General features: G+C 60.7%; 1 protein-coding gene across 1 annotated transcript; it reads left to right on the forward strand.

Annotated features, from left to right (window-relative positions):
- The first annotated feature begins 1,963 nt into the window (after positions 1-1,963).
- PNMA8B (PNMA family member 8B) lies at positions 1,964-4,843 on the forward strand. The gene has a single exon (XM_045077142.1). It carries the CDS (start codon positions 2,409-2,411, stop codon positions 4,239-4,241), a length of 1,833 nt encoding a protein of 610 aa, XP_044933077.1. The 5' UTR covers positions 1,964-2,408; the 3' UTR covers positions 4,242-4,843.
- The last annotated feature ends 6,119 nt before the right edge of the window (positions 4,844-10,962 follow it).

Genomic DNA, 10,962 nt, shown 5'->3' on the forward strand with positions numbered 1-10,962 from the left:
ACCTACCATTCGTAACTAAATGTGGATTTAGAGCTAAGAGGGAGGCAAGCCAGATGGAATTATGAAGAAGTATGCTGGGAGGGGGGGCCCTAGAATGAAAGCACACATAGTCACCAGTGATTAAAACCATGTTTAAAAAGACGCATGGTTGGGATGCCTGGGTGGCTCAGTCATTGGGCATCTGCCTTTGGCTCTGGTCATGTTCGAAGGGGTTCTTCCTTGCTCAGTGGGGAACCTGCTTCTCCCCTTCCCTCTGCCTGCTGCTCCTCCTGCTTGTGTTCTGTCTCTCTACCAAATAAATAAATAAAATCTTTAAAAAAGTAAAAAAAAAAATAGAGTAATATCTCATTATCAATTGTTTCATATTGATGGCATATGCAAATGAGCATATTTGTATATGCATATCATGTATACTTTCGGATACATGAAATCTATTCTCTCTCTCTCTCTCTTTTTTTTTTTTTTTTTTTTTAAAGATTTTATTTATTTATTTGACAGAGAGAGATCACAAGTAGGCAGAGAGAGAGAGAGGAGGAAGCAGGCTCCCTGCTGAGCAGAGAGCCCGATGCGGGGCTCGATCCCAGGACCCTGAGATCACGACCCGAGCCGAAGGCAGCGGCTTAACCCACTGAGCCACCCAGGCGCCCCTCTCTCTCTCTTTTTTTTTAAAGACTTTCACCTGTTTCTTTTTATTGACTGAGGGTGGCTGGTGGCAAATTCAACTCTACATGTGTGTCTTGCATGTGGGCCTCAAATTAGATTACTGACAACTTTGCTTGGATAACAGCCATTTGGGGATCAGGAGGGTAAAAGAAGAGAAAAGCAGAGAAAAGAGCTACAAGTGGGGGTTGGTAGGGGAGTGAGTAAGTAGTCTGGTTTGCCCTAGGCCCTGTTGCCATGGTAACTTTGCTGTAAACTCTCTTCTGACATAAAAAAGAAAGGAGCAAAGAGCCAAGGTGTTTTGATTTCTTATTTATTTAACACATGCTTATATAATGATGAGTTCTCAATAAATAAATTCCTCTACTATGAAGCATCAACTCTGGGCCAAAGAATGTCTCTTCCAAGTGTTTTCCTGGATCACCTGCTTTAACCCCCATCAGGGGCCTGTGAGGTAGGGTTCATGGTCATTGTCATTTCACTAAGGAGCAAACCTGACCTGGAGCTGCTCACAGGAATCTTTTCAGAGGGGGGGGCGGTGGGGGCAGGAAGGGTAGAAATAGCATAGAAACCGGGCAGCTGGACCGCAGAGCCTGATTTGCATAGAGTGGGAGGGACAGAGGATGCAAAGCAAATGTGTGTTTCGGAACAGCTATGATATTCACATGTCCCAGCCAGCGGGGGAAACGCTTTCTCCGGGAACTGGAACTCACGACTGGTCTCGGGACTGATCCTACTGATCCTACACCTATAGGAGGCACGCACAAAACCCAGCTTAGTTGCGGTGCTATTTCTGATACCGGAATGAGCTCAAGAATGAAGCCTGGTCTGCGGGAGCTGGGCCTGTGTACCCTGAGGCCTGTGTACCTAGGCTGAAGGCTGAGTGACCCCGCAATTCCCAACAAGGCTTCTCTCCCCAGAGTGAGTCCCCCGGACCACACTGTATGAGGCCAGAACCCCCGGACTTAGGTCTCCTATCCTGACCTCCACCTGTCCTCTGGGGAGAGGGATTACAACCCGCTGAAGCCTGTCCTCTCCTGAAGTCCGCCCCGCGCCCCCACCATCCTTTAAATGAGGTCGGGTCACCCTGACGGATATCTCATTGTCCCCCGTGAATTTGGCTTTTGTGGGTTCATCAATGAAGGTGGCACTGCCCAGCCCCACGTCCTCCTTTTCTCAGGCCCTTTAAGAGCGGCTCCTTAGACCCCAGCGACACAGACCCCCAGCTCCAGCCCGCCGCGTTACCACGGAGACCAGGCCCGGCTGGGGGAGGGGCGAGCCCGGGCGCGCAGGCGTAGGACCCAGCAGCCCCGTTGCAGCGCAACTGCTCTGATTAGAGCGGAGTGTGAGCGCACAGACTCGGCCAGATCCCGGCTCCCCTCCCCCTGCCGCGCCAGGTGACCACGGTGGCGCCCTCCCCTGCTGGATGAGGCCGCGTCACTGAGGCCATTCTCAGGGACAAAGGTCGGAGCAGCCAGGCTGGCGACATCCCTGAAAGTGACTCCTAAACCCCTCTGCGGATTTTCCAACGGCCCCAGAGAGGGGGCATCAGGCCAAGCTGCTGCGTCAGCTGGTTAGAGGCGACAAGAGCCTGATCCAGAGGCCCCAGAGACTTGCCACGTTCCCCTGAACCTGAACTCCAAGGCTGCGGCACTGTTCCAAGGCGGGATTTGCACAGCGAACCACAGTCCACGTCCGCCCCAGGCTTGCTGCCACGCGGCCAACGGCACCAGCCAGCAGGTGGCACCATGGCCGTGAGCCTTTTGCGGGACTGGTGCCGGGGACTGGATGTGGACACGCACCGCGCACTGCTGGTCACCGGCATCCCGGAGGGCCTGGAGCGAGCCGCCATCGAGGCTGTCCTGCAGCCGGCCCTCTTGCCCCTGGGCACATTCAGGCTATGGAACACCAGGGCCGCGAGGGACCACAAGGCCAAGGCCGCCCTGGTGGAGTTTGTGCAGGACATAAATCACGCGTCCGTCCCCAGGGAGATCCCCGGTAAGGACGGAGTCTGGAGGGTTGTGTGTCAGGACCCCGCGGAGGACCCAGGAGTCCTGAGGCACATGAGACGCCTGGTGCTGGATGACAGGCCCTGGAAGGCCACAGGGCCCTGGGCCCCCGAGAACACGCTCCCCTCTCCAGCTAAGGAGACACAGGCCCAGGGCTCAGAGCCAACTGCCAAGAGGGCTGGCCCACCTCCTAGGAGGGGACGCAGGGCTCGCAGAAACAGAGCTAGAGGCAACAGGTGGGCCCTGAGGGGCCAGAGCACGGAGGGACGGGAGAGGCCGCCCACATCTGCCAGGCGGGAGTCTGACGCCTCCTCAGGGGGCAGCCTGGGCATCGTGCTCGAGGAGCTGGACCAGGACGACCTGAGCGCGGACGAGGCTCAGAGCGCGCTGTCTGCCACGCTGCACCAGGCCGCCAGGGAGCTCAGCACGAAGGAGTGGGCCCTGCAGGGCCGCGCCCACGCACGAGAGGGGACCCACGAGTTCTTGGCCCTGGTGACGGTGACGGACGAGGCCAAGCAGGAGCCGACGGAGAAAGAGGCCTCGGAGCCCCAGGCCGTCAGCCTGGACGGCAGCGGCGGCAGCGGCGAAGCCCGGAGCCTCGTCCCCGACTTAGTGGCCCTGCTTGCTGTGCGAGACGCGGGCGACGAGGAGCCCGTCGACGGCGATGCTCCTGAAGGCGAGTCGCAGCCGAACGGGGAGCCGGGAGACGAGGAGCTGGACCACCCCGAGTTTGTGGCCATTGTGGCCTCTACGGACCCGTCGGACCCCTCGGCCCGCCAGGAGCTGCTGAAGATCGCTTCCGTGATCGCGTCCCTGGGCTGGAGACCCCGCACAGACCCAACCGATACCCTGGGCGAGGTCCTGTCCGTCCTGTGCCAGGACACTGGGGGAGCCCGCGTGCAGGTGCAGGAAGCCGGCCGCCGGGTGGACGGCCTGGTGCTGCGGAAGGCCACGGGCGGCGGGAGCCTGCGGGAGTGCGTGTGCGCCCTGGCCTCGCCCGACCCCCCGTCGCGGGGCAGGAGGGCGCCGCGGGGCCTCCTGGCGGGCTGGGGCGACGGCGAGGGGGGCCTCCTGGAGCTCGTGGCGCTGCTGGCCGCGCGGGACACGGCGGGGGTGACGCCGGAGGCCGGGGACAGCGGCCGGGAGGGCGGGCGGGGCGGGCGCGCCGGAGGCCAGCTGGGCGAGGTGCTCGCGCTGTTAGCTGCCGGGGAGGGCGCGGCGGCGGAGGCGGCGGAGAGCGTGGAATCGGGACCCGAGCGCCGGGCGTCCGGGAAGGCGCGGACCAAGCGGGCGCGCACTGCCTCCGGGACCCTGGGCGAGAAGGCGGCGGCCCCGGGCCCGTCGCGCTCCCGCAGACGCCGAGGGGCAGGCGGAGGCCGCGGCGGGCGGGCGGTCACTCCCGAGACGCGCTCGGGGGACCGGGCGGCGGCGCAAGGGAAAAAGAAGGGGCGCGCGGGCGCGGAGCCCCAGGTGCATGCCGGCGAGGTTAGGGCTCAGCCGCCCCCTGGCTCCGAGTCAGCCCGCGGGAAGAAGGCTCGTCGCGGCGGGAGGCAGCCCCCCAAGTGCTGCTAAGAGAACCCGGAGTGGCGCGGCCGCACCTGGGGCGCTGCACCCGCCCCCAGCGGCAGAGGCGGCCTCCCGGCTTCACCGCGCCTCCCCTGGTTCCGCCGCGCCGCGGGCCGCCCGCCTCCCCGGCCCCTCACTGTCCCGCCATCGCGGGTGGCGGGAGCGGTCCCCAGGGAAGGAGAGACACGCGTGCACCCCAGAGGCAGCAGCCCCAGGGGATGGGACGGCGTCTGGGGCCTACCCGGGGGCCTGGGCTTCGGGCGGCGCCGGCTTAGCACCGGGCTGAGCGTGGCCTTGGGGCGGTGGGGAGGCTCGCTGTGCCAGAAAATTCTTTCAGGTTCTCTGCGAGGCGCCCATCCTTCCAGACACCTGCTTCTGGCCAGCGTCTGTGGGCCCCTGCCCCCAGCCTCAGTCTCATGGGGCCTGGGGCCTGGGATGGAGTCTGGGCCACCCAGCTGGGCGGTGGGTGTCTGAGTGGAGTGGACGCCTGAAGGTTGATCCTCCCTGCTTGGGGGAGGAGAAGATTCCAGAAAGAGGGGCAGCCGAAGGGCAGAGGGGGCAGCTCCTGGGGGAGGGGGAGTTCCTCTAGGAGAGGAGGGAGGACAGGTGGGGAAGGGTGGGGTAGGGGAGGAAGAGGAGGAGGAGGAAGAAAAGTGGAAAAGCACCAGCCCTGCCCCCCTCAGGTGCAGCTGAGACAAGTGACCCAGCTCCTCAAGGCCAAGGCTAGGCAGCTGCTACTGTCCACAGGCTGAGTCTGTCATTCGGGCTGACCAGTGATTTCCAGGAATCTGGATTATCTGCCACCATTTGCAATCCCATAAACTCTGGATATCTGGCTTCCCTCAATGGCTGTGCAGGGCAGCTCACCTCCCTCAGGCCTGTGGTCACCACTCCAACCCCACCCACGCCAGTTGTTCCAGCAGCTGTGCCGGCTGTCCCGTGAGCTGACCAGGCCCTCAGTAATGGCCTTGCAGGGGGCATAAGAGGAGGTAGGTCCTGGGTTCACCCTCTGAGTGACTCAAACATCAGAGGGGACCCTGAGGGCAAGGGCGGGTCCAGCCAGTGTAGGAGCAGTCCTGGGAATGGGAATGGCTGGAAAGGAAGGAAGTGTCCCCAGGAGGGAGCTGTAACCCAGCCCCCAAGTCCCCCCAGGAGTGTGACTCAGCGCTGTGGGGTTCAGCACCTGCTATCCCAAGTGTGGCTGCTTCCGTGGGGTGTCCCTGTCCCATGGTGAAGTGGACATCAGCCCTTACTGCCCACCTCAGCGTGTCCCTTCTGGAGTGCTCTGTACTGGGTGCTGCTCCTAATCCTCTCGCCCTGGGGCTATGTGTGTGTCTGTGCCAGAGTCCCTGTCCCCAGGGAGTGACAGGCCCATTGTGCCAGGAAGGTGCAGGGGCCTGGGGGTGCCCTCACAGCCCGAATGGACTGTGCAAGCCCCACCTAGGGACCCCCAGGTGCAGAAGCAGACTCAGGACATTCCTCAACCATTCTAGAAGCTTCCTCCCTCAGAACTCCAGGGACCTCCGTGGGACAGTTCCTGAGATCACCAGGGAGCAGGTCAGGGTGGGCCTGGGGCTAGGTCCGGGGAACAAGCCTCCTCCTCCTGGGGGGCGGTGGATGGCCCTGGGCTGAGCAGCCTCTGTGGACGCCAGGGATGGGGAGAGCCCCATAGCAGGTGTAAGCATCTCTCCTGGTGCACTTGTCGCCTGGGACCCTTCAATAAAGTGAGTTGAACATTTGAACATGCTGGTCTGATGTCTCTGTGCTCTGGCCCGGGGTGGGGGGCAGGGGAATTTCTGAGGTTAGAGGACAGGTGCCCCACCTCCCATAACTGAAGTTCAGCTGGAACACCTGGGCTCCTCCTGTCCCTGATTTATACCCAGAGTCCTTTGCTTCTTCAGCGGCTGCCCCTGCCCCCGCCCGGACCTAACCGCAGCCATATAAATCAGGCCTGCTTCAGCTTCTACCTGCCCCCACCCCTGGCCTCCTTCTCTCGCCCACTGCAGCTGTCTGGTACTTGGCTGTATCTTGTCAGGCCTCAATACTCCACCATCTCCAGAATGCCCATTCATGGTCCATCCAACTGCATTTCTGGGGTCCAGCCATCACCCCTAAAACCATTCCCATCCCACTCCTTCTGCATCACCTCTGGTCCCAGTCTCTGCTCTGGTCTCTAGTGCCCAGGTTAGTCTCTGCCCAACTATATTTCACCCTGGTGACCATGTGGACCCTTCATCCTGCTCTATTGCCAAGAACCGCTCCCACGTGTCACCCTGAGATCTGACCCCTGAGCCCCTGCGCCAAAGGTCTGTCATAGACCCAGACTAAGGGGGTTCTGCCTCCACCCCCACTGGGATCCCGCCTCCTGCCCTGTGGTCCACTCTTTGATTACCTCACTCTCCCTAAACCTTTCACAGGCTTCCTTTGTCCCCACAGGTTATTATTTTTTTAAGATTTTATTATTATTTATTTGACACAGAGAGAGAGAGAGAGAGATAACAAGTAGGCAGAGAGGCAGGCAGAGGCAGAGAGAGAAGGGGAAGCAGGCTCCCTGCCAAGCAGAGAACCCATTGCGGGGCTCCATCCCAGGACCCTGAGATCATGACCTGAGCCAAAGGCAGAGGCTTAACCCACTGAGCCACCCAGGCACCCATGTCCCCCACAGGTTAAACTGAAGTTCTTATAGCGGTCTAGACCTGCTCTGTCCAATAGGGTAATCTCTGGTCACAAGGGACAACACATTTAAATAAAATTAAATAAGATGGAATATCCACTTGCTTAGCCATACCCGCCATCTTACAAGTATTCCGGAGCCACATAGGCTGGCTGGCTACCATTCCAGTGCAAGTATAGACATTTCCACCTTCACAGAAAGTTCTCTGGTACAACACTGCTGTGGTTCCTCTGTCCCCGTTTTCTCTGCCTCACCGCCCAACACTCTCCCATGCCTTCAGATGCCCAGATTTTCTTGCTTTTCAGGGAACACTGGGAGCCCATTCCTGCCTCAGGGCCTTTGCACTTGCTGTTCCTCCTGGCTTGGAGTGCTTTCCCCAGGAATCTGCATAGCTCCACCCTTCACTTCATCCCAGTCTTTGTTCAACTGTCCCACTCCCCGGGGAGGGCTTCCCTGACCACCCTATGTAAATATGACCCTTCCCTCACACCCCTACTTTTTCAAGCTCCGTTGGATTGTCACCTGCCACTCTAATTTGTTTGCAGATGACCCGCTGATGACAGGGGTATTGCAGGTCCAAGGGCAGAAGGGAGGGTCAGATTGCCCCAGGATGAGGAGTGCGCAAGCTGCTACCGGCGCCAGGAAGTGCTGTCGCCCAGAGCCCGGGCCGCTGCGCCCCAGAGCTTCCACCAAGCAGCGGCAGTCCCCGAGCAGGGACCAGGGAACCCCCAGCCCAAGTTCTGCTGCTGACACCACAGGCCGAGCAGCTTCGGGAGAGCGCCCCCTGCCTCCCGCTGTCCCACTGGACCGCCACAGCGCAGCACGGGTCCGAGGGTCGGGTCCAGAGCTGGGGATGGCCGACCGTGGGGCGAGGAACCGCGGAAGCTCTCGGGGCAGGGCCGGCCCCGGGACCCGGGCTGGGGCCGCCCTGTCCCCCGCCGCGTCCCCCGCGCCAGCACGGTGTCCGCGCACGGTGGCGGCCCAGACTCTAGCTGCCCCACGACCGACCGACTGAATGAACTACGCGCGTCGGGAGAACCGTGGCCCAGATGCTGCTGGTGGGGAAGGTGCTGGAAGGCTACGCCTGCCGGGAGCGGGGAAGGCCCCGCCGAGCCCCGCGCAGGCCCCGGGACCGCAGGCTGGTGCCCCGGAGCCCCGTGGGCGCCGCAGTCCCGAGGATACCAAGCGGCGGCAGGAGGCAGCGCCCAGGCAGAGGCCGGACGGACTGGGCGGGCCGCGGGGACACGGAGCCAGTCCCGGCGCTCGGCGCTGGCTGGCGGCCCAAGGGACACCCACCTACGCGGACCCTCGCGGGGCGCCGTCGGGCGGAGGCACTGAGGAGTCGATCCTGGGGCAGGGCGCGTGGTGGCACGACTCGGGGAGGCTGCAGGGCCAGCCGTCAGCGGGACAGGTTTGCCAGCCTCGCCCATTTCGGGGGGGGGTGCTCGAGGACGCCCTCACTAAGTGACCTTTGAGCGGAGACCCCAAGAGGGGAGGGCCGGGGCAGCCGGACGGCTGCACTGTGGCCACGGAATGGCTCGGGCCCGAGATCCTAGGAGACATTCATGAGTGATCAGGGACCCCTCCAGTGCCACCTCCCATGCTCTTTGCGTCCCTGTGGGGTCTTTGGGTGACGAGATTGCGTTTGGGTTGTGAGTGTCTTTATTTGATTCGGTGCATCAAATAGGGTTGGGGGAATATGAGGAAGGCAGGTTTTCACACCCATTTCCCAGATGAGGAAAGTGAGGCTCAGGGAGGCGGGGAAGGGACCTCGAACTTGGCTTTGTCCTCCTGCGGGGCTCCATCGCATAAGCGCTTAACCGTCCCAGAGCCTGTGGCCTCGGTGCCCCCCAACTCCATCCCCTTCCCAAGCTCGCCCCTCAATCCCAGGCCCAATCTGTCCCATCCCGTCCCCTTAGCCCGCTCGAGTCCCGGGACTCCTGCGAATGGGGTTGGGTCCCAAAACTTCTAGGGAGAAGATCGAAGGCTCCAGGGCCCGCTGACGCCGCTGGCTCTCCACCCCACCACTCGGAAGAGGGGAGAAAGCCCGTACCAACTGCGGCCCCCGCGGTCCCCACCAGGGGGCGCTCCAGAACCACTCGTGAAAGGCGCGCCGGAGAGGCTCCAGCCCTGGGCGCAGGATGCTGCGGGCCCAAAGCTCCACCTCTGAATGTCAGGCTGTGGAAAACGGACATTTCTGTAGGGCAGCGGTCTTTCGTGTGGGGTCCTGGAATCAGCTTGATAGAAATGCATGTTCTCGAGCCCACCCCACACCTAGGGAGTCACTGGGAGTTGGGAGCCAGCAGTCTGCGTTTTAGAAGGCCTTGCAATGGGTTCTTCTGCACGACCAGCTTGAGAGAGGTCTGCTGCGGGGTCTGAGTATCTCCTGGAGCCCTGGGGTAGCACTTGTGAGTCCCGGGGTGGGGGGGCTCGTCGGAATCACCCTGCAAGCCTCCAGGCTCTGGGAGCCCCAGCCACCCCTCCAGCACTTGCATGAGAATCTCTGAGCCTGCGGGCTGGGCAGGGGTGTTGGAAAGCTCCCGGGTCGTTCCACACACCAGCCAGGATTGGCAACCCCTGTCCCGGGGGCCCCTCGTTAGGGCTGAGATGTCCCGTGAAGTTCTGGCTGCCTCTGACATACAATGAATGGGAGTAGGACGAGGAAAGATGAGGTCTGTGTGGGTTGATTTACCTCCAACACATTACGTCTTCTTCCATCCTCTCCGCGGTCCTGGGAGGAAAGCTCTGTAATGATCCCCCTTTAAGATGAGTAAGTAGAGGCACAAAGAGGCACAAGGTAACCAGCCCAGGGTCACACAGCTTGGAAGGGGCGGTGCTAGGCGTGAGCCAGGCTCCAAATCCCTCCTTGCCTGCCCCCTAGTGGTTTCCTCCTGCCAAGTGTGCTAAGGTGCCAAGGCACACCAGCATGAGGGGCCCAGAAAGTCCCTGGTATTGCAGTGGCACCTTGATGGCTGTGTTCCGTTATTTTTCTCTTTGAGGACATTTAAAGGTGTCCACATTTAGGGTGTCGTCCAGTTTTCTGGTGCTCCCCGTTCCCCCCTCCCCCACCATGAAAATCCTGGCATGTTTGAAACTGCAAGCCTGGAGGCATCCATGGGCTGCCTTTGGGGATGATGCCCTTTGGAGGCTGCATGAAATCTGGATGCTCACGCCTGGGCCGCTGGGATGGATTTGTCTCTAATCTCGGGAGTCTTCTCCTGGTGTCTCTCACTATCTCCGCTCCCACCTTCTTTCCCCTACTAGGATTCCAAACAGACTAGGCCCTCCTGGGCATGTGGCTGATATTCTCCCAGATGGGCAGCAGTCACGGAGTACCCCCACTTCTACCCCAGGCTGTGCATCCAGATCATTCACTGGGCATTCCAGACATGGCCCCATCCGGCCTGGTTATTCCCTGGACCCTGGCAAGTCCATTCCTTCAGGTGGGGTCCACAACCTGTCTTTCCTCCAACCCCACTGGGACTTGTCCTTGCTGGGCTAGGGACTGTGAACCATATAAGTTGAAAGGAACTTTTAGCATCCTATGGAAGGAGCACCAGCAGCTACTACTTCCAGACCAGGAGCAGGTGAGGGCAGGTGATTCTTTAGTTCTAGAGGCCAAAAATAAGAAAAAAAAACCCAGGCCAGGACTGCAGCTGAAGCCAAGACAGTTGTGGCCTCCAGGCTTCCCTCCTCCGTGACTTCCTTCCCTCCCTCCCTCCGTGAAAATGGGATATAGCCATGTGCCGCTCTTTGTGGGTGGGGCTGGGATTTGGGAGAAAAAAGACAATAAAGAGAGGTCCCCCAGTGCCCATGGGGACTTAGTCACCCAATCTGTCCCCCATCATAAGTGCCAGCCATGGCTCACTACATATCACACCGCGATCTGGCTTTTTGGCCCGTCTCTATTGCAAAGAGTTTTCAATGTGCCCAGGGACCGATCTGCCCCAAGAGATGATCTGGGGGCTTGATCGAAACAGAATCTGGGGCCACACAGGCAGCTGGAGCAAATCCACAGCTCTGGCATGAAGGGCCCCAGAATCTGAATTTTGG

This window comes from Mustela putorius, unplaced genomic scaffold (assembly GCF_011764305.1).
Source record: "Mustela putorius furo isolate JIRA1106 unplaced genomic scaffold, ASM1176430v1.1 tig00000196_pilon_pilon_pilon, whole genome shotgun sequence".
NCBI classification, from domain to species: domain Eukaryota; kingdom Metazoa; phylum Chordata; class Mammalia; order Carnivora; family Mustelidae; genus Mustela; species Mustela putorius.